This window comes from Mobula hypostoma, chromosome 7 (genome assembly GCF_963921235.1).
Source record: "Mobula hypostoma chromosome 7, sMobHyp1.1, whole genome shotgun sequence".
NCBI lineage: Eukaryota > Metazoa > Chordata > Chondrichthyes > Myliobatiformes > Myliobatidae > Mobula > Mobula hypostoma.
Window position 1 is genome coordinate 183,495,716 of NC_086103.1, and position 22,697 is coordinate 183,518,412.

At 45.6% G+C, this 22,697-nt stretch overlaps 1 protein-coding gene across 6 annotated transcripts in view; it reads right to left on the bottom strand.

Annotated features, from left to right (window-relative positions):
* Nucleotides 1-22,697, bottom strand: part of LOC134349806 (cGMP-dependent 3',5'-cyclic phosphodiesterase) — a 309,387-nt gene that overhangs the window by 30,574 nt on the left and 256,116 nt on the right. For all 6 annotated transcript variants that reach the window (XM_063054695.1, XM_063054696.1, XM_063054698.1 and 3 more), the window contains 5 exons: nt 18,327-18,449; nt 15,036-15,106; nt 12,723-12,845; nt 8,215-8,302; nt 6,682-6,729 (listed from right to left, as the gene is read on the bottom strand). In XM_063054695.1, the coding sequence (XP_062910765.1) occupies nt 6,682-6,729; nt 8,215-8,302; nt 12,723-12,845; nt 15,036-15,106; nt 18,327-18,449 (453 nt within the window). The remainder of the gene's footprint in view (nt 1-6,681; nt 6,730-8,214; nt 8,303-12,722; nt 12,846-15,035; nt 15,107-18,326; nt 18,450-22,697) is intronic.

A 22,697-nucleotide genomic window follows, 5' to 3' on the forward strand; every position in this document is an offset into this window, starting at 1 on the left:
ATAGCCCCATTAGTGTGGTCATACCTTTGTTATTTCTCGGATCCACCCATAAAGCCTCACTAGATGAATTCTCCAGTCTGTCCTGATGGACCACGGCCGTGACATTTTTCCTGACAAGTAAAGCCACTCTTCCCCTTTAATCCCTCCTGCTCTATCATCCCTCACAGGTGGATAGGGTAATTAAGAAAGCTTATGGGGTGTTAGCTTTCATAAGTTGAGGGATAGAGTTTAAAAGTCACGATGTGATGATGCAGCTCTATAAAACTCTGGTTAGGCCACACTTGGAGTACTGTGTCCCGTTCTGGTCGCCTCACTATAGGAAGGATGTGGAAGCATTGGAAAGGGTACAGAGGAGATTTACCAGGATGCTGCCTAGTTTAGAGAGTATGCATTATGATCAGAGATTAATGGAGCTAGGGCTTTACTCTTTGGAGAGAAGGAGGATGAGAGGAGACATGATAGAGGTGTACAAGATAATAAGAGGAATAGATAGAGTGGACAGCCAGCACCTCTTCCCCAGAGCACCACTGCTCAATACAAGAGGACATGGCTTTAAGGTAAGTGGTGGGAAGTTCAAGGGGGATATTAGAGGAAGGTTTTTTTACTCAGAGTGGTTGGTGCGTGGAATGCACTGCCTGAGTCAGTGGTGGAAGCAGATACACTAGTGAAGTTTAAGAGACTTCTGGACAGGTATATGGAGGAATTTAAGTTGGGGGCTTATATGGGAAGCAGGGTTTGAGGGTGGCACAACATTGTGGGCTGGGGGGCCTGTACTATGCTGTACTATTCTATGTTCTATATTCTATCATGTCTAAAACATTGAGCTGGCAGTCTTACCCCTCCTGCAACCAAGTCTCGCTAATGGCTACGATATTGTAATCCGAGGAAAGAGGACCGGGTCGAGACAACAGAGACTTTTGGAGAAGAGGAGTTCAGTGGGTAATACCTTTCTGGCTGACCGGAAGTGCACTGAGAGCCGTAAGCGTAAAGGAGTTGGGCGCTTATTGGTCTGGCTAACAACGGATGGTGCAATCCGGGGCATATTACGATCGAGGAACGTGTTTGAAGACTGGATATTGAACTTTTTACTGTTGGACTTCGGCCACATTCCACCATGATACAACACTTGGCGGCACGGGAGGTCGTTCCTGCCTGTGGCCATCGAACGTGCAGCTCCTCCCATGGAGCATCAGACACCCTGAGCCAAATAGACTGGTCCTGGACTTATTTTCCATCTGGCATAGTTTGCATTTTGTTGTTTGATTGTTGGGGGTTTTTTGTATTGCTATATTTACGCCCTATTCTTGGTTGGTGCGGCTGTAACGAAACCAAATTTCCCTCGGGATTAATAAAGTATATCTCTATCCATCTATCTATCTATCTAACTCCATGTGCTGATCTATGCCCTAAGCTCATCTGCCTTACCTATGACACTTCTTGCATTGAAATACATGCAACTCAGAAAATTAGCCCCACCATGCTCAGGTTTTTGATTCCCGACCTCGTCTGACTTCATAACAGCATCTGTCTCCGCGACCACTCTACAATTTGTTCTGGTGCTCTGGTTTCATTCCCCTACAACTCTAGTTTAACACCCCCAACCCCGTGCAGCATTAGCAAACTCTCCCACTATAGATATTAGACCCTTCCAGTTCAGGTGCAAACCATCTCTTCTGTACAGGTCCCAGCTCCCTGGAAGAGAGACCAATGATCCAAAAATCTGAAGGCTTCCTTCCTTCCTACACCAACTTCTTAGCTGCGTATTAAACAGTACGATCTTCCTATTTCTGGAATCATTAGCACATGGCATGGGAAGCAATACTGCGATCACAAACCTGGAGGTCCTGTCATTTAACTAAGCACCTTACTCCCTGAACTCACTTTGCAGAACCTCGCCCTCTTCCTAGCCATGTCATTGGCACCTACATGGACCACGATCTCTGGATGTCTATGTTTAAATGTTTATAATTACACAGTGATAATAAACCTGATTCTGACTAATGGCCCAGACATGCCTGCAGTTCCCAACAACGACACTGGATGGTGGTATTGGCCAGGATAAATCTGTGCATTTGGACTCTGTTTGAGAGTATTCTGAGCAACGTTAAGCTTCTCTAAGTCATAGTCATACTTTATTGATCCTGGGGGAAATTGGTGGGAAGAAAGGATGTGCTGACTTTGGAGAGGGTCCAGAAGAAGTTTACAAGAATGATCCTGGGAATAAAAATGTTCATGTATGAGGAGCATTTGATGGATCTGGGACTGTACCTGCAGGAGTTTAGAATGAGGGGTGATCTTATTGAAACCTACTGATTAGTGAAAGACCTAGATGGAGTAGATGTGGAGAGGATGTTTCCAGTAGTGGGAGAGTCTAGGACCAGAGGGCACAGTCTTAGAATACAAGGACATCCCCTTTAGGACAGAGATGATGAGTACATTCTTTACCCAGAGGGTGGTGAATCTGTGGAATTCACTGCCAATGGCAATGGAGGCCAAGTCATTGAGTGTATTTAAAGCAGAGATAGATAAGTTCTTGATTAGTCATGGCATAAGAGGTTATGGGCAGAAGGCAGAAGAATGTGGTTGAGGGGGAAAATAAATCAGCCATGATGGAATGACAGAGCAGGCTTGATGGCCAAATGTGGACAGGAAAGTTGATGAAGGCAAGGCAGTGGATATTGTCTACCTGGACTTTAGTAAGGTATTTGATAAGGTCCCACATGAGAGACTGGTTATGAAGGTTCAGTCAACTCACACAAAATGCTGGAGGAACTCAGCAGGCCAGGCTGCATTATGGAAAAGAGTAAACAGTCAATGTTTCGGGCTGAGACCCTTCAGCAAGATGCTGCCCGGCCTGTTGACTTCCTCCAGCATTTTGTGTGTGTTGCTTGGACTTCCAGTATCTGCAGATCTTCTCTTGTTTGTGAAGAAGGCTCAGTCACTTGGATTTCAAGACGAGGTAGTAAATTGGATTAGACATTGGGTTTGTGGGAGAAGCCAGGAAGTGGTAGGAAGGGTTGCCTCTCTAGGGATCGGTGCTGAGTCCTTTACAGTTTGTCATCTTTATGGATGATTTAGATGATAATATGGTAAACTGGATCAGCAAATCTATGGATGACAGCAAGGTTGGAGGCATAGTGGCCAGTGAGGAAGGCTATCATGGCTTGCAGAGGGATCTCAACCAGCTGAAAAATGGCAAATGGAATTTAATGCAGACAAGTGTGAGGTTTAGTACTTTGGGAGGACAAACCAGGGTAGGACTTGCACGGTGAGTGGTATGGCACTGAGGCAGAACAGAGGGATCTTGAATTACAATTCTATAATTCCTTGAAGGTTGTATCACAGGGTAGACAGGGTCATAAAGAATACTTGGCACCTAAATCAAAGCACTGAGTACAAGAGTTAAGATCTTAAGCTGAAGTTGTATAAGGCTTGGTGAGGCCTAACGTGGAGCATTGTGTGCAGTTCTGGTTTCCTACCTAAGGAAAAATATCAATAAGATTGAAAGAGTGCAGAGGAAATTTACAAGGATGTTGCCAGGACTTGAGAACCTGAGTTATGGGGAAGGTTGAGTAGGTTAGAGCTCTGTTCCCAGGAGTGTCGGAGAATGAGGGGAGATTTGATAGAGATGTACAAAATTTTGAGGGGTATAGATAGGGTAAACACAAACAGGCTTTTTCCACTGAGGTTGGGTGAGACTATAACTAGAGATCATAGGTTAAGGGTGAAAGGTGAAATGTTTAAAGGGAACCTAAGGGCGAAATTTACTCGGGGGGTGGTGAGAGTGTGGAACAAGCTGCCAGTAGAAGTGGTGGATGCAGGGTTGAATTCCACATTTACGATAAATTTGATTAGGTACAGTACACGGATGACAGGGATATGGAGGTCTATGTTCCAGGTAGATGAGACTAAGCAGATTAATGGTTCAGCACAGACTAAATGAGCCAAAGGGCCTGTTTCTGTGCTGAGAGTTCTATGACTCTATGTCTTATGGTATTATGGAATCAGCTGTACTTGAACCAGGCTCGTCCTGATAATTCTAAGCCTTTAGAGAAAAGTCTCGGGCCGATGTCAGAGGTAGGGTTTTTCTCCTCAGAGTGGTGGGTGCATGGAATGCCCTGCCTGCGGTGATGATAGAGGCAGATACATTCAGGGCATTTAAGAAGCTCTTAGATAGGCACATGGTTGATAGAAAAATAGAGGGCTAAGTGAGAGGGAAGGGTTAGATTGATCTCAGAGTAGGTTCAAAGGTTGGCACAACATTGTGTAGAACTGTGTTGTAATGTTCCATGTGTTATGTTTTAAAGACCTCCTCTGTCTGGCTCAATTTCTTCTTTGGCTCTTCCCACCTCTTTCAAACCAAAGGTGTAGCCGTGGGCACTCGCATGGGTCCCAGCTGTGCCTGACTTTTCAGTCTAAGTTCCAAGCTTACACTGGTACCACTCCCCAACTTTTCCTATGCTACATCGACTTCTGCATTGGTGCTGCTTCCAGCAGTCATGCTGAGCTCATCGACTTCATCAACTGTGCCTCCAACCTCTGCTCTGCCCTCAAATTTAGCTGGTCCATTTCCAACACCTCCTTCCCCTTTCTCGATATTTCTGTCTCTGGAGACAGCTTATCTGCTGATATATTTTATAAACCCATCGATTTTCACAGCTGCCTGGACTATACCTCTTCCCACCCTGTCACTTGTAAAAATGCCACCTCCTTCTCTCAGCTCCCCCATCTCCACTGCACCAGCTCTCAGATGAGGCTTTTCATTCCAAAACCAATGAGATGTCCTCCTTCTTCAAAGAAAGGGTCTTTCCTTCCTCCACTATCAATGCTGGCCTCACCCACACCTCTTCCATTTCACTCACACCTGCTCTCACCCCATCCTCCCACCACCCTACCACGGATAGGGTTCCTCTTGTCCTCACTTGCCACCCCACTAACCTCTGCATCCATAATTCTCTGTAATTTCCACCACCTCCAATGGGATCCCACCACCAATCACATTTTTCCTCCCACCCCTGCTTTCCACATGGATTGCTCCATACTCAACTCCCTTGTCCATCAGTCCCTCCCCACTGATCTCCCACTGACACTTATCCTTGCAAACAGAACAAGTGCTACACTTGCCCCTACACTTCCTCCCTTATTACCACCCAGGGCACCAAACAGTCCTCCCAGGTGAGGCGACACTTCACCTGTGAGTCCATTGGGGGTCACCTACTGTATCAGGTGCTCCCAGTGTGGCCTCCTGTATGTCGGTGAGATCCGACGTCAATTGGGAGACTGCTTCACCAAGCACCTACTCTCCCTCCACCAGAAAAAGTGGGATCTGCCAGTGGCCATCCATTTCAAATCTATTTCCCATCCCTATTCTAACATGTCAGTCCATGGCCGCCTCTACTGCTGTGATGAGACCACACTCAGGTTGGAGGAGCAACACCTTGTATTCCGTCTGGGTAGCTGCATGACCATTGAGTTCTCCAACATCTGGTAATTACCCACCCCTTCTCCTTCACCACTCCCCATTCCTGTTTCCCTCTCTCACCTTACTTCTGTACCTGCCCATCACCAGCCTCTAATGCTCCTCCCCCTTCCCTTTCTTCCATGGTCTTCTACCCCCTCCCATCAGATTCCCCTTTCTCCAGCCCTTTATCTCCTTCACCCATCAACTTCCCAGCTCTCCTCACCCCTCCTCCTCTCTGTTTCACCTATCACCTGCCACCAAGTACTTCTTCCTCCCCTCCCCCCCCCCACCTTCTTACTGACTTCTCATCTTTTTTCCAGTCCCAATGAAGGATCTTGGCTTGAAACATTGACTGTTTGCTCTTTTCCACAGATGCTGCCTAGCCTGCGGAGTTCCTCCAGCAGTTTGTGTGTATGTGTGTGTGTGTGTGTGTGTGTGTGGGTGTATACTTGGAAGCGTTCCTCTTGTCAGAGCCACCTTATGTTTAGATATCCTGTTCCTGGTGTCACTTTACATATGTAAAAATTGATCTCTCTGTATAATCTTGCGTATCCACAGCCACACTCAACGGTTACTTGTACAGTGTGTTTTTTGTGTGACTGTTTTCTTTTGCTTGCTATTTTGAAAGTGCTGTGTATGTTTTTCACCTTGGCCCCAGAGGCACGCTGTTTCACTTGGCTGTATCCATGTATGGGAGAATGATAATTATACTTGATTTGATTTGAATTTGTTTATAGGATTGCTTTTGATTTCGTTTTTTGTTTGTGTTTTTCACCCTCTTTGCGTTTTTTTTCTGCTACAATGGATCCAGTGAAAATACTGGCAGAACTCAGCAGGTCAGCTACCATCAATGGAGAGGAGTAAGCATTTGATGTTTCAGGCCTTGACTCTTCATCAGGAGTGGAAAGGAAGAGGGCAGAAGCCAGAAGAAAGGTGTGGGGCAAGTGGGGAGCATGAGCTGGCGAATGATAAGAGGAGGGTAGGGGAGGAGTGAGAAATTATCATAGAGCAACACACACACACACACACAAAATGCTGGAGGAACTCAATAGGTCAGGCAGCATCTATGGAAATGAATAGATAATCTACGTTTCGGGCTGAGAACCTTCATCAGGACTGCTCGCTCGCTCCCACCCTAAACCTGGGCTTCCCGGCCTGGGAGAGGATTTCTGTCCCACTTAAAGGGAGGGGAGACAAGGGGACAAAAAAGATTCTATTACCTCCATGACTGATCCTTCTGAACTGTACAACGCAGCTAACACCGACTTCTGTGGAGGGAGAGCAGAAATGTTTAAAGTCAAGAGAGTTCTCTCACCTGCCATGGTAATTTTGAGCAGAGATTATCATTGGTTAATGAATTAGTAACAATAATTATAGACATTTTACTGAAAAAATGTATGTGTTTTCATTGTTTTACTATTAATAAAGAACAACAGATTGAAATAAATGAAACAGTTTAGAAATACTGTTCAAAAATCATTAATATTAATCTTTTGAAAACAGAACATCAATTCTAAATAATAACATTTCTCAGGTTGGACAAAGCAGTTAGTTAGAGTTCAATGCTGGCATCCTCCGTACGTCATCCCTGTGGAACGTATGGGTTTTCCCCGGGCACTCCAGTTTCCTCCCACAGTCCAATTCACACCGGGTGATTGTAAGCTGTCCTGTGACTAGGTTAGGATTAAATCGGGGTTGTCTGGGGTTGCTGAGGTGATGTGGCTCGAAGGACCGGAAGGGCCTACTCTGCACCGTATTGCTAAATCAATCAATAAATAGTGTTACTCTCCATCTAAATGCTGATTTGCATACCAGGCCTGCGATGATTTCAAAACGTATCATCCAGCGTCAGGTGTTCTCACAACCATCCAGCAGATCCCAAGTCGGCATGAGATGATTCATGAGAAAACATCACACTGCTCTCCAATTGTAAAATCCTGCTCTGCTTCATTTGGCAGTGAAGCTAATCATTATGAATCTTTTTACTATGGGTGGATTTTAAAGAATCAAGGGCAACACTAAAAGCCATGTGTCAACAATATTTTTGTCTGTGCCAACTTGCGCAGTGTGCCATGGGTTCGCCACCCGTTAGTCCTTTGTGGGATAGGGGAGACTCAGTTGTCATTAAAGATCCCACTAGACCCAGGCCTCTGGTGTTGCAGTCTTCCAGCACACTGGGTAAAACAAACTCCCCGTGACTGTATTCCCATGCGGGGGAAGATGAGTGAGCAGGGAACCCTGTTAGGGAATTCTCCACCACGGTACGGACCTAATGCTCACCGTCTGGTACGGAGGGGCCACTGCACAGGATCGGAAAAAGCCGCAGAAAGTTGTAAACTCAGCCAGCTCCATCATGGGCACTAGTCTCCCCAGCATTGAGGACATCTTCAAACTTTGATGCCTCAAAAAGGCAGCATCCATCATTAAGGACCCTCATCACCCAGGACATGCTCTCTTCTCATTGTTACCATCAGGGAGGAGATACAGGATCCTGAAGACCCACACTCAATGTTTCAGGAACAGCTTTTTCCCCTCTGCCATCAGATTTCTGAATGGGCAATGAACCCAGGAACACTACCTTATTATTTTGTTTTGCTTTTTTTGCTCCCTTTTTGCACTATTATTTAATTTATTGTATGTATATTGTAATTTACAGTATTTTCTATTATGCATTGTGATGTACTACTGCCACAAAGCAACGACTTTCACAACATTTTGCCGGTGACATTAAACCTGATGCTGGTTCTACTCACCGACGCAACTTGGAAAGAGTTGTTGGTCCCCCGGTGGTCTAGATCATGACACATACAAGACACAAAGAGCGCGAGAATCTCAAGGTCACTGTGAAGGGAAAGAAGAGAGAGTGAGTGAGAGTGTGGGTGTGAGGGCTTCTCAGACTCTGCCCAGTCTGGACAACCCAGATATTGTGAGGGACACAGCTGACCTTATGATGTACGGGTTAGTAGGTGAATCGCACACATGGGTGTAATTGGGTGGCACAGGCTCACTGGGCTGGAAGGGCCTGTTACCATGCTGTATCACTAAATAAATAAAAATAACAATGTTACCCCTCACTTACAATAAGGTCAACTTCAGCAGCTGATTAACCCACTGACCCTACGCATCCTTGGCTTGTGGGAGGAAACCAGAGACCCTGGGGGAAACCCAGGGAAGACACACAAACTCCATTCATAGACAGCGCCAGAGATGGGACTAGATTCAGATTTTTTCATCACGTTTACATCGAAACTTACAGTGAAATGTGCCGTTTCTGTTAATGACCAACACACCCAAAGAAATGCTGGGGCAGCCCGCAAGTGTCGCCACACAATCTAGTGCCAACATGGCAACCCCACAATGCCCGGCAGTGCCCAGGCCTCAGCCAGTGGGATACGAAACCTGGACTTCAGGTTTCTATGTCCGGAAGTCTGGAGATCCAAATAAACTTCCAATGAGTCAGTTGAACATAATTTTCCCTTCATAAAACAACGCTGACTTTACCTTGATTTATTTCTGAAGGTCCTGCTGATCCATTTTTAATAAAAAGTTGACCAGCTGTATCACCGTCTGGTACAGGAATTGCAAGTCAGCTGACTCTGTAAGAGGTTGTGAGAACCATCGGGGGTCTCTGCTCCCCACCCCACCTCCATGTAGGACATACACCAGAAGCTCGGCATTCACAGAGCCCTCAGCATTGTCAAGGACTCCTCCCTCCCATCCGTCCCACCTGCGACCTTTGACCTCCTGCGTCAGGAACTCAGTATAAGAACACGTACAAACTGTCAGGCTGGGTAACAGCTTCTTCCCCAGGCCATGAGACAGCTGAACACCCGGCTACCACCCAGTACACGTTATTTATAACAATGCCAGTAGCATTAAACTGTTGTATATTTAATTCTATGTTAACTTGTACACCCTATAGAATCTTTTTTTTTGTCTGTTAATATTATTTGAAGTGCTGTGAGTGATATATGCACTGTGTGGTGCACCTTGGTCCCAGGGGAATGATGTTCCAGTTAGCTGTGTACTTGTGTACAGTTGAATGACAATAACCTTGAATTTGATGATGGAGCTCAGCCCACCGCCTGTCCATTTCCTTCTACAGAGGATACAGGACAGACTAAATGGGCTGAATGGCCAAATGCTACTCCGATACTTTATTGCCTTTAGATGTCAAGAGTTGCTGAGTTGCTCCAGCAGTTTGAGCATTCTCTATTTTCCCACAGCTCCGAGATTTTCTCAGGACTGAGGAGCTTCACTTCTCCCAATGATTTTCGAATCTGTCTCTCCAGGGAGGCAGTGGACCCTCCTGCTCCACCTCCCCCTACCCTGTTGCTCCTCCGACCCTGGCTTATACAATTACAATGTTTAAAAAGAATTTGGATATGGTCCAAATGAAGATTCAGTTTATTCCGGACACGATGTAACATGGCGGTTAATGGGACACTATTACAGCTTGTGACATTGCAGAGTTTGGAGACCAATATCAGAGTTTCTGTAAGGAGTTTGTACGTTCTCCCCATGACCACATGGGTTTCCTCCAGGTGCTCTGGTTTCCTCCCACAGTCTAAAGACGGACCAGTTAGAGGGTTAATTGGTCATTGTAGCATTGGTCATTGATTGGGCTAGTGTTAAACATGTGGGTTTCTGAACGGTGCAGCTTGGTGGGCCAGAAGGGCTGTTCCACACTGTATTTCTAAATGAATAAATACACGTCACATGTACTTCAAAACACACAATGAAATTTGTCACAATCACATCAGTGAGGATTGTGCTGAGGGCAGCCCACATGTGTTGCCACACTTCCGGCTCCAACATTGCATGTTCACAACGCGCTAACCCAAGCCCCTACATCTTTGGAAAGTGTGCCTGAAGAAGGGGCCTATGGTCCCAGAGGAATGGGGTATATGGGGGACTTTCCAGGGCTGGTCTGAGTTCTCAATAGAGATGTCACGTTGTAATGTGAAACCGCTGATACTAAAGAGAGTGAATATCAGAACATCAAAGCTACTCTCCAGTGTTTGCTCAGTGAAGACAAGCTAGATTGTGTTTGTACTGGTGTGTGATAATTGCATCGTTGTTTGTTCTTGCAGAATGCATAGCTCCAGGGTAACATCCCACCCAACTTTAATCTATAGACCATGAAACTTGGGTTATATTATTAATTATTTTTATGGTTTTATGTTTTTCTGCCATCATAATTACATGTGCTATACATGCAGTGTGCTGTTGGTACAATGTTTTTCACCTTGGCCCCGGAGGAATACTATTTAATTTGGCTTGTATTCATGTGTAGGGTTCAGTTACAATTAAACTTGAACTTCAGCTTAACTTTTAACTTGTTTAGGGGACGGCTTTGTCAGACCTCCACTCCATCCGCAAAAAGCAGAATTTCTCAGTGGCCAACCATTTCAATTCCTGTCCTCATTCCCATTCTGGCATGTCTTCTGCCACTCTCAGGGTGGAGGAGCAACACCTCATATTCTGTCTCAGTAGCCTCCAACCTGTTGGCATGAACATTGATTTCTCCAACTTCCGGTCATTTTTCCACTTCCCGTCCTTCCCTCTTCTTTAATTTCCCACTCTGGCCTCTTACCTCTTCTCCTCAACTGCCCATCACCTCCCACAAGTGCCTCTCCTCCTTCCCTTTCTCCCACGGTCCACTCTTCTCTCCTATCAGATTCCTTCTCCTCCAGACTTTAACCTTTCCCACCTATCACCTCCCAAAGTCTTATTTCATCCCCCTCCCCACCCACCTAACACCTTCTAGTTTGTAATCCTTGCCCTCCCCACGTTCTTATTCTGGCTTCTTCCCCCTATTTTTATTCATTTCCATAGATGCTGCCTGACCTGCTGAGTTCCTCCAGCATTTTGTGTGTGTTAAACTTAACTTGATGCATTGTAAAATGCGGTCCTGTAATCACTGAATAAACCCCCTTTGTAAAAGGGGAAACACACCAAAGGTTTCTACAGCGCAAGAGAAATACCTCTACAACCAGCAAGCCTTAATTGTCTGGTGCAGGGGTGGCAAACTTCTTTGAGAACATGTGCCAAAATCGGCAACAGTCTCTGAAACAATTCTCACATGCAACGGCAATTGTAAGTAGTGATGAGCGTTGATTACTTAATTATTAACTATAATTATGTACATTTTCAAGGAAGAAAGTCCATGTTTTTTATTGTTACTGTGACGGTTAGCATTCTAGGGTTCAGAGTTCAATCCCAAAGTTGTTCTATAAGGAGTCTCTGTACATTCTCCCTGTGGAATGCGTGGGTTTTCCGGTTTCCTGCCACACTGGGTAGGTTAATTGGTCATTGTCAATTGTCCCGTGACTCGGCTAGGTTTCACCGTGGTTGTGACTCAAAGGGCCGAAAGGGCCAGAAGGGCCTAGGCCGTACTGTATCGCTAAATAAATAAATAAAATAAAAGACAAGTTCTGTTGTTTATTTACATGTATTTGTTGTTTTACTATTAATAAAAGGATAACAGAGATAAACTGAAATAAATGGAGCCTTGCAGAAAATCTGTTCAAAAATTAATTAATATTTTAAAAAGACAATTGAAAAACATATCATATCTAAATAGTATTGTTTACTATCCAAATGGGTGGCGGGGTGGAGATACGTCTCTACCAAAGGAGGTGTAAGGCGCTCCTTCCCTTTGCTAGCCTGCAGGTCACCCTTGGGCAAGGTGCAGCACCTGCTTAGCGCCCCGATCAGGGTGACATGAAGCCATGGGAGTAGGTGGTGGATGGTCGTATGAGCAGCTGGTACATGTCACAAGTCCTGGTTATGTGACCACTGACACCAGGCAGACAGTCCCTGAAGAGTACGGTATTGATAATGGGTGGGGTCACCTGTCCTGTAAAGACACTGCCCAGAAGGCGGCAATGGCAAACCACTTCTGTAGAAAAATTTACCAAGAACAACCATGGTCATGGAAAGAGCGTAATTACCTATGTCATCTGACACAGCACATAATGATGATGACGATGACTACCCACACACTCAGGTCTGGGATAATTTCAAAACATATCATTCAATGTCAGCGTGTGTCCTAATTGGTGATAATCTTCTACAATAATTCCTGCATGGCATGGTAATCTTGGACTGTGGGAGGAAACGGGAGCACCCGGAGAAAGCACAGGTGGTCACAGGGAGAACATACACACTCCTTACGGACAGTGGTGGGAATCGAACCCGGGTCTTTACCCTCACCTCCTTACAGCCAGTGGTGGGAATCGAACCCTCATCTACTTACAGCAGGTATTCTGCCACGGGCAGGTTCTTGTAGAGGAGATAGCAGAAGTGCGTGACGGAGAAGGCGTGCGTCCAGTTGTGGTAAGGGGGGTCTCGGTAACCCTTCTGCACCATCAGGCAGAACCTGTCGAGACAGAGATGTCAGTGAGGGTCCACGAACCACTACCCCCCGACCTCTTCCCCCTGCTCCTGCTCCCAGTGCGTGATTTACAGACAGAGCGAATCAGAATCCTACTTATTACCAATGTGTTCACTCAGTGGCTACCTCATTAACTACCTCCTGTAACTAATAAGGTGGCCTCAGGAGTGGAACCTGATGAGAGCTTCTACTGCCGTGGCCCGTCCACTTCAAGTCTGACAATGCTGTTCATTCAGAGATGCTCTTCTGCACACCACTGTTGTAACATGTGGTTATTTGAGTTACTGTCACCTTCATGTCAGCTTGAACTAATGTGGCCATTCTCCTCTGACCTCTCTCATTACAAGGTCTTTTCACCCACAGAACTGCAGCTCACTGGATTTTTTTTTTTGTTTCTCACACCACTCTCTGTAAACTCTGGAGACTGCTGTGCAGGAGATCAGCAGATCCTCAGATACTCAAACCACCCCATCTGGTACCACCAATCATTCCACAGTCCAAGTCACTTAGATCACATTTCTTCCCCGTTCTGATGTTTGGTCTGAACAGCAACTGAACCTCTTTACCATGTCTGGATGCTTTTATGCATTGAGTTGCATTATGATTGGATGATTATATATTTGCATTAACGAACAGGTGTACAGGTGTGCCTAATAATGTGACTTTTATGAGATTGCCACCCTGGGTATATTTGCCCATGAGATTGGCACCCTGAGTATATATACCCATAACATTGGCACCTTAGGTATATATGCCCATGAAATTAGCACCTTGGGTATATATACCCATGACACTGGCACTCTGGGTATATATGCCCATGAGACTAGTCACTCTGGGTATATGTGCCCATGAGATTGGCACCCTGGGTATATGTGCCCATGACAATAAACTGAAACTTGAGTAAATTATTCGTGACTGACAGATGATGACAAGTTGTGTCAATGGCTCATAGGACAGGACATAGAATAAGACTTAGGAGTGGAAGGGAACATAGCACATGCCATTGGCAAGGCTCTAGAGGAGGTTCACAAGAATGATTCTGGGAATGAAAAGGTTAATGTATGAGGAGCATTTGATGCCTCTGGCCCTGCAGTCTCTGGAGTTTTTAAGAATAAAGGGGTATCTCATTGAAACCTGCTGAATATTGAAAGGCCTGGATAGGGTGGATGTGGAGAGCAGGTTTCCTATAGTCGGGGAGTCTTAAACCAGAGGGCACAGCCTCAGAATAGAGGGATGTCCATTTAGAACAGAGATGAAGAGGAATTTCTTTAGCCAGAGGGTGGTGAATCTGTAGAATTCATTGCCACAAGCAGCCTTGGCGATCAAGTTGTTGGGTATATTTAAAGTGGAACTTGATGTGTTCCTGATTAGTAGGGGCGTCAAAGGTTACAGGGAGACAGCAGGAGAATGGGGATGAGTGGGAAGATAAATCAGCCATGATCAAATGGCAGATCAGGCTCAATGAGCTACGTGGCCTAATTCTGCTCCTTTGTCTTGTGTTCTCACATTCTAAGCTAATTAGAGGAAGATTTGCCCATGACGTCTGAAACCAAACAATGACAGGAATATGGTCCCCAGTTTCATAAAGGGAAACATTCTGCACTGGGTCAAGGTCCTTACCTTCCCAGGCTTCATGTAATCTGCAAATAACCAACAAGTCATCTGCAAGAACCAACATATTTCTGACCTCATGTATCTGTGAAGGTTTCTTTCACTCCCAAGTAGGGGCCAGGCCTCCTCCAAGAGGACCACAGCCTTGTCGTAGGGCTTGGAGGCTTGTGTGCCTCAGTGACCCAGAGAACGACGTTGGCTGGAGTCAGGGCTTTAAGCTTTGGCTTTTGGTAGGGTCACCCATGCTTAACAGGTCAAAGGGTAGATGACAGACTAAGAATGGTCCATTGGTCCTCCGGGTTCGGGGGTTCAGATCAGGGCTAACAACCCTGACTGATAAAACAAAACTGTTACGGAAACAGCAATGAAGAATCCTTCTACATCTGTGTGCAATGGTATTCCCGAGTCTCAACCTGGGACTTGCATAACTGAAAATAGAGTAAATGACATGATGAAGGAAGCCCTGAATGTCCTGAGATGGAGGACCTTCATTGCTGCCCTAAACACCGGCAGTAGAGAGAAAGAGAGAGAGAGAGAGTGGTCAGGACTAGGAAGAAGACCTACCTGGCGAGAGTCTTCAGGTCAATCTTAAAGTTGGTGGTAATGCCCATATCTTGAGCCATACCGAGGACAGCCTGAAACCAGAAGGGAAGATTCCTGAATATTAACTGTGAACACTGACACGAGATTGTACAAGATCAAAAGATGCAGTTGGGAAGCAGTAAGGTACAGGAAAGAGATAGAGGACCTGGTGGTGACACAGTGTCCAACAACCTTTCTCTTAATGTCAGCAAAACTAAAGAGCTGGTCATCAATCAGGAACGTGGGTGGGCGGGGGGGGGGGGTCGGTACACAAGCTCCTTCTAAATCAACAATGTTGAAGTTGAGAGATCATAAGATATAGGAGATATAAGATATAAGATATTGGCCCATCGAGTCTGCTCTGCTATTTCATGATGGCTGGTCCATTTCCCTCTCAGCCCCAATCTCCCATCTTTCCCCCCTGTATCCCTTCCTGCCCTGACTAACTGAGAACCCTATCAATCTCAATTTAAATATACCCACTGATTTGGCCTCCAAAGCTCTCTGTGGCAATGAGTTCCACAGATTCACCACTCTTTGGCTAAAGAAATTCCTCCTCATTTCCATTCTAAATGAACGTCCCTCTATTCTAAGGCTGTGTCCTCTGGTCACAGACTCCTCCACTACAGGAAACATAAGAGTAGAAAGCTTGAACATCACCAATACCCTGCCCTAGTCCAACCACATAGACGCTCACCAACTCCTCTGGAGGCTGGAGAAATTTCTTTGATCTTCACCAAATGTTGGTGATGCACCATAGGGGAAATAATAGTGAGGGCTACTAACCAGTGATGTGGATTGTGTGAATGCGGTAAAAGTAGAAACATGGAATGCAACAGTGACCACACCCAGTGTGTCATAGCGTGCACCCAATGTTGTAATAAAAAAACAGGATTTACTGTTAGACCCGTGGATAACCTTTTTATTCTGTAATCAGGACCTAGTCTACTACATAATCCAAACAAGCATGCTAACCACTACATCCCTACATAGTATGAAAAATGCACTGAGACGGACAGGAGGGCTCTACGGGTAGTCAAAACTGTCCAACCCATCCCCGGCACAAGCGTACCTGCCATCAAGGACATCTGTACAGAGAGGTGCCAGAAGAGGACCAGTAACATCATGAAGAATCTCTCCAAATGGGAAGATACAAAGGCCTGAAAGCGCATTCCACCAGGCTCAAAGAAAGCTTCTTTCCCACAGTTATTAGACTCTTGAATGAAAGTCTTGTACAATAAGATAAACTCTTAATCTCTCACTCTACCTAGTTGTGACCCTTGCATCTTTCTGTCTACCTTCATTGCACTTTCTCTCAAACTGTAACACATTCTGTTTTCCATTTTTTATACCTCAAGGACTGATGTATGGAATAATCTGTCTGGATGACACACTGACTTCAAGTTGAAGCTTAATTATCATTCAACCGTACATGAATGTAGCCAAATGAAACAGCATTCCCCCGGGCAAAAACACATTACCCAAAGCACACAGCACAAACAGCACATAAGATTACAATTTCGGAAAAATAGTCACGCAAAAAAATATAGCCCAAGTCCCTGAGTTTGTTCTTCCACTGAGCAAACACCAGAGGGCAGCACCGAGTAACACCAAACAGCAGGGAGCCTCATAAATGACACTGGGGCCAGCAGTCCAAGCCTGTCCACTTTCTCCTTATAACTCAAGCCGTCAGTTTCGGAATCATCCTTGTGAATCGTTCCCACACTGTTGACAACCTTCCTATAGCTGGGTGTCCAGAATTGCACCCAGCACTCCAAGTGTGGTTTCATCAATCCCTTGTACAGCTGTAACACGCAGTCCCAGCTCCTGCACTCTGTGCCCTGTCTGATTAAGACAAGCATGCCAAACACCTTGTCCACCACCCTATCTGCCAGGCCTTTTGTACACAAAGAGCCCAAAGCATAGTTGAGGAGGTAAGAAATAAAGTCAATTCAGTTCAACCTCTTTGACCCACCACTGTCAGGGAGGAGGTCCAGGAGCATCAGGACAAGGACTGCCAGGCTTGGTAACACCTTCTTCCCTCAGGCTGGGAGACTAATGAACACGCTGCCAGCACTGAGGTCTCGTCACTAGGACAGTGAACTGTTTACCTGTGCTGTGCACCGGGTGCACTATGAACTATAGATTATTAATTTATTCATGGTAATATTGGTTTATGTGCTTAATGTGATATATTCAGTACTGTGCAAAAGTCTTGGCATATATACTTAGTGAGGGTACCTAAGATTTTGGCACAGTATCATTTTTGTCAATGTGAAGCAGAGAGCCAGTAAAGGTTGTTGGGAATGGTGAGGGTGGAGCGCTGCAGGATGGTGTGGGACATGTGGCAGAGAAGGAGAGCCAGGGTAGCAGGGTGACACACCCAACCTTGAGACAACAGGCAAGGACATTTGATTCCAAACAATTGGTTTCTTGATCATTACCGAATATCGATCTGGTGCTTCCCGCTCCCTTCCACTTTTCCTAACCATAATTCCCCGTTTCCCTGCCTCCTTCCCACTCAGTCCACAATACAGACCCATATCAGAATCAGGTTTATCATCACTCATATATGTCATGAAATTTGTGCAAGACATAAAATTGCTACAGTCCTGTGCAAAAGTCCTAGGCACGCAACTCTGCTTCCCACTCCCATTCAGATATGTCCATACATAGCCTCCTCTACTGCCATGATGAGGCTAAACTCAGGCTGGAGGAGCAACACCTCATATACCGTCTAGGTAGTCTCCTGCCCCTTGGTATGAACATAGAATTCTCCAACTTCCGGTAATTCCCTTCCACTCCCTTCCCCTATCCCTATGTCACTCTGCCCCTTCCCCCAGCTGCCTATCACCTCCCTCATGGTTCCGCCTCCTTCTACTACCCATTGTGTTTTCCCCTATTCCTTCTTCACCTTTCCTGCCTCCCTTCCCCCACCCCTTTATCTTTCCCCTTACTGGCTTTTCACCTGGCACCTACCAGCCTTCTCCTTCCCACCCTCCCCACCTTCTTTATAGGGCCTCTGCCCCCTCCCTCTTCCGTCCTGATGAAGGGTTCCGGCCTGAAACGTTGACTGATCGTTTCCATGGATGCTGCCCGACCTGCTGAGTTCCTCCAGCGTGTTGTGAGTGTTACCATACTTTGTGGGTGCACCCTGGTCCAGAGGAATGTTGTTTCGTTTGGATGTAGAGTCAGATAACAGTAAACTTGAACTTGATAATGTAACGTAACCACTGCACTGTATAGAGGCTTGGCCCCTAATGGACAACCTACCATTGCGGTGCTATCCACAGGGACGGAGCGTGGGGTGAAGGTGAACTTGTCAAAGTCAGGACTGATCTCGACCACAGGCTGAATGCCGTACCGCAGCAGTCTCATTACTTCCTCGTTCGTGACCTGTGTTTAACACAAGAGGAAGAGGAAAAACCCAGTTACACAGAACATGGAACGGCACAGGAACTGGCCCATCGGCCCACATTGTCTGTGCTGAACACGACGCTGAATTAAACTGCATCTCTTCTGCCTGCACGTGATTCATATCTTTCCATTCTCTGCAGACTCGTGTGTTGAACACCTTATACTCCAGTATCAGACCTCCTGTTCATCTTTCGCAGTATCAAGTTGATTTTTGTGACTTATAGTACTTTTTATGTCTTGCACCATACTGTTGCTGCAAAACAACAAACTTCACAACAGATGTCTCTGATAAGATCAGAATCAGAATTCAGAATCAGTATTAGAATCGAAAATCAGAATCAGGCTGAGTATCACTGGCATATGTCGTGAAATTTGTTGTTTTATGGCAGTAGTACATTGTAATACATAAAGATAAAAACTATAAATTACAATAAGAAATATATAATATAAAAAATTAAGTAGTGCAAACAGAGAGCAAAAGAAAGAAAAATAAGTATTGAGGTAGTGTACATGGGTTGATTGTCCATTCAGAAATCTGATGGAGGAGGGGAAGAGGCCTTTCCTAAAACATTGAATCAGACCACACTTTTAGTACTGTGAGCAGTATGCACCCCTTAGCTAAGAAAAGATATGCTGGCATTGGAGGTACACAAAGATTCCAGGAATTAAAGGGTTACCATATAAGGAACATTTGATGGCTCTGGGCTTGTATTTGCTGAAGTTTAGAAGAACGAGGGGGGGGGGGTTCTCTTTGAAATCTATCAAATACTGAGAGGACAGAGATAGAGTGGATGTGGTAAGGATGTTACCTTTGGTGGGGGAGTCTAGGACCAGAGGGCAGATCGTCAGAATAGAAGGACATCCAATCAGAAAAGAGATGAGGAGGAATTTCCTTAGCCAGAGGATAGTGAATCTGTGGAATTCATTGCCAGAGAAAGATGTAGAGGCCAAGTCATTGGGTATATTTAAAGCAGAGGTTAATAATTTCTCGATTAGTTGGGGCATCAAAGGTTACAGGGAGAAGACAGGAGGATGGGGTTGAGAGGGATAATAAATCAGCCAGGATGAAATGCTGGAGCAGACTCAATGGGCTGAATGGTTTAAATCTGCTCTATAGTCTTATGGCATCCAAGGTCTCGTTGTTTTACAGCATTACCCTAGGTTCATACATTTCCAGGTGACCATCTGGAGTCTGTCCTTATGCTGTACGGCCTTATAATAAAGCTGATTCTGGTTCACCACTCACTCTCTGTAAATAAACCTGCCCCACACATCTCCTTTCAACTTTCCCCCTCTCACTGTAAATGCATCGATCAGCTCCCTTGAATCGACCCTTCAAAGTCTTTTCTGCACACATTCTCGATTCCTAACATCTCGCCTATGGCAGGGTGACCATGGGCACCGCGGCAGTGTAGCGGTTAGTGTGACACCATTACAGCTCACGGTGTTCCGGGGTCCAACTCCTCCTGCTGTCTGTAAGGAGTCTGTACTTGCTCCTCATGACAGCGTGCGTTTCCTCCGAGTGCCCCGGTTTCCTTCCACAGTCCAAAGACATACCGGTTAGCAGGTTAATTGGTCATTGTTAATTGTCCTGTGATTGGATTAAATCAGTGTGTTGTAGGGTGGTGTGGCTCACTGGGGCTGAAGGGCCTGTACTGCGATATATTTCTAAATAAATAAATAAAACTCAACACAATAATGCATGAGCAGCCTCATCAGTCTCCTGTACAACCACACCATACCTCACAACGTCTATACTCAATGTCCTGACTTAAAAGTTGAGAGGTCGTGGTGCAGTTAGTCATAGTCATAGTCATACCTTATTGATCCCGGGGGAAATTGGTAATAAAACCATAAATAGTTAAATTGTGATATGTAAATTATGCCGGTAAGTTAGGAAATAAGTCCAGGATCAGCCTATTGGCTCAGGGTGTCCGACCCTCCAAGGGAGGAGTTGTAAAGTTTGATGGCCACAGGCAGGAATGACTTCCTATGACGCTCTGTGTTGCATCTCGGTGGAATGAGTCTCTGGCTGAATGTACTCCTGTGCCCACCCAGTACATTATGTAGTGGATGGGAGACATTGACCAAGATGGCATGCAACTTGGACAGCATCCTCTTTTCAGACAGCACCGTCAGAGAGTCCAGTTCCATCCCCACAACATCACTGGCCTTACGGATGAGTTTGTTGATTGTGTTGTTGTCTGCTACCCTCAGCCTGCTGCCCCAGCACACAACAGCAAACAAAATCGCACTGGCCACCACAGACTCGTAGAACATTGTCAGCATCATCTGGCAGGTGTTAAAGGACCTCAGTCTCCTCAGGAAATAGAGACTCCTCTGACCCTTCTTGTAGACAGCCTCAGTGTTCCTTGACCAGTGCAGTTTATTGTCAATTTGTATCCCCAGGTACTTGTAATCCTCCACCATGTCCACACTGACCCCCTGGATGGAAACAGGGTTCACCGGTACCTTAGCTCTCCTCAGGTCTACCACCAGCTCCTTAGTCTTTTTCACATTAAGCTGCAGATAATTCTGCTCACACCATGTGACAAAGTTTCCTACCGTAGCCCTGTACTCAGCCTCATCTCCCTTGCTGATGCATCCAACTATGGCAGAGTCATCAGAAAACTTCCGAAGATGACAAGACTCTGTGCAGTAGTTGAAGTCCGAGGTGTAAATGGTGAAGAGAAAGGGAGACAAGACAGTCCCTTGGAGAATTGTATTAAGTTTTAGTCACCCTGCTATTGGAATAACGTTAACACTAACAGTTAGGAGTTATAATACAGTTGCATCTTACATCTCCACCTATCACTGAGCAACCGATGTCTCATCCCTCCCCCCACACCTTTACACTAAGTCCTTCCCCTCTACACTCTCAGCCCTGACGTGGGATCTCCACCTGAAACATCAAACATTCATAAGACCATTAAACCGTAAGACATAGGAGCAGAATTAAGCTATTCAGCCCATTGCATCTGCTCCACCATTCCATCATGACAGATTTATTATCCCTCTCAACTTCGTTCTTCTGCCTTCTCTCCATAACCTTTGACACCCTCACTAATCCGGAATCTATCAACCTCTGTTTTAAATGTACCCAGTGGCTTGGTCTCCTCAGCCGTCCATGGCAATGAATTCCACAGATTCACCATCCCCTGGCTAAAGAAATTCCTCCTCATCTCTGTCCTATAGTGACAGCCATCTATTCTGAGTCTGTGTCCTAAGGTCCTAGACTCCCTCATGATAGAAAACATCCTTTCCGCATCCACTCTATCCAGGCCACTCTACGTTAGATAGGTTTCAATAGAAAGAAAGATAGAATTCAAATGATAGTCAGATAGATCCCTCTGCCTCTTCACATGTTGCTTGACCCATTGAGTTTCAATATAAGGTTCTTTTTTGTTCCAGGTTGGAGAACAGGGTTTAGCGGGAGTATAAATCTATTTATTCATTTACTTATTGAGATACACCACAGAAAAGGCCCTTTTAACCCGTCAAGCCACGCCACCCAGTAACCCCTAATTTAACCCTAGCCGAATCACGGGACGATTTACAATGACCAATTAACCTATCAACTGGTACATCTTTGAACTGTGGGAGGAAACCGGGGCACCCGGAGGATACCCATACATGCCAGGAGGAGGACACACAGACTCCTTACAGGGAACAGTGTGAATCAGCCATAATGGAATGGCAGAGCAGATTGATGGGCCAAATGGCCTAATTCTATCCCTATGCCTTATGATCTTACAGTCTATTCCAGCATCTGTGTCCGTTGCGCTGCCAGATTTAGTACTCAGATAACTGAGGTCGGCAACGGTAGTGTAGCGGTTCACATAACACTATTACTTGGGTTCCATTCCCGCCCCGTCTGTAAAGAAATTAGACATTCTCCCCCATGAACTGCATGGGTCTCCTCCCACAGTCCAAGGAGGTACCACTCAATAGGCTAATTGGTCATTGTATATTGTCCCGTGATTAGGCGAGGGTTAAATCAGTAGGCTGCTGTTTGGCGCAGCTCAAAGAGCTGGAGGGGCCTGTTCCACACTGTATCTCCAAATAAAGTTTTAAAAAATAAACACTCTTCACATGGGTGTAATTCGGCAGCGCAGGCTCGTTGGGTCAGAAAGGCCTGTCACTGTGCTACACCTCCAAATCAAAAGTGTGGCAACACTTGCGGGCTGCCCCCAGAACATCCTTTTTCTGGGAGGGCCCTTAATACAA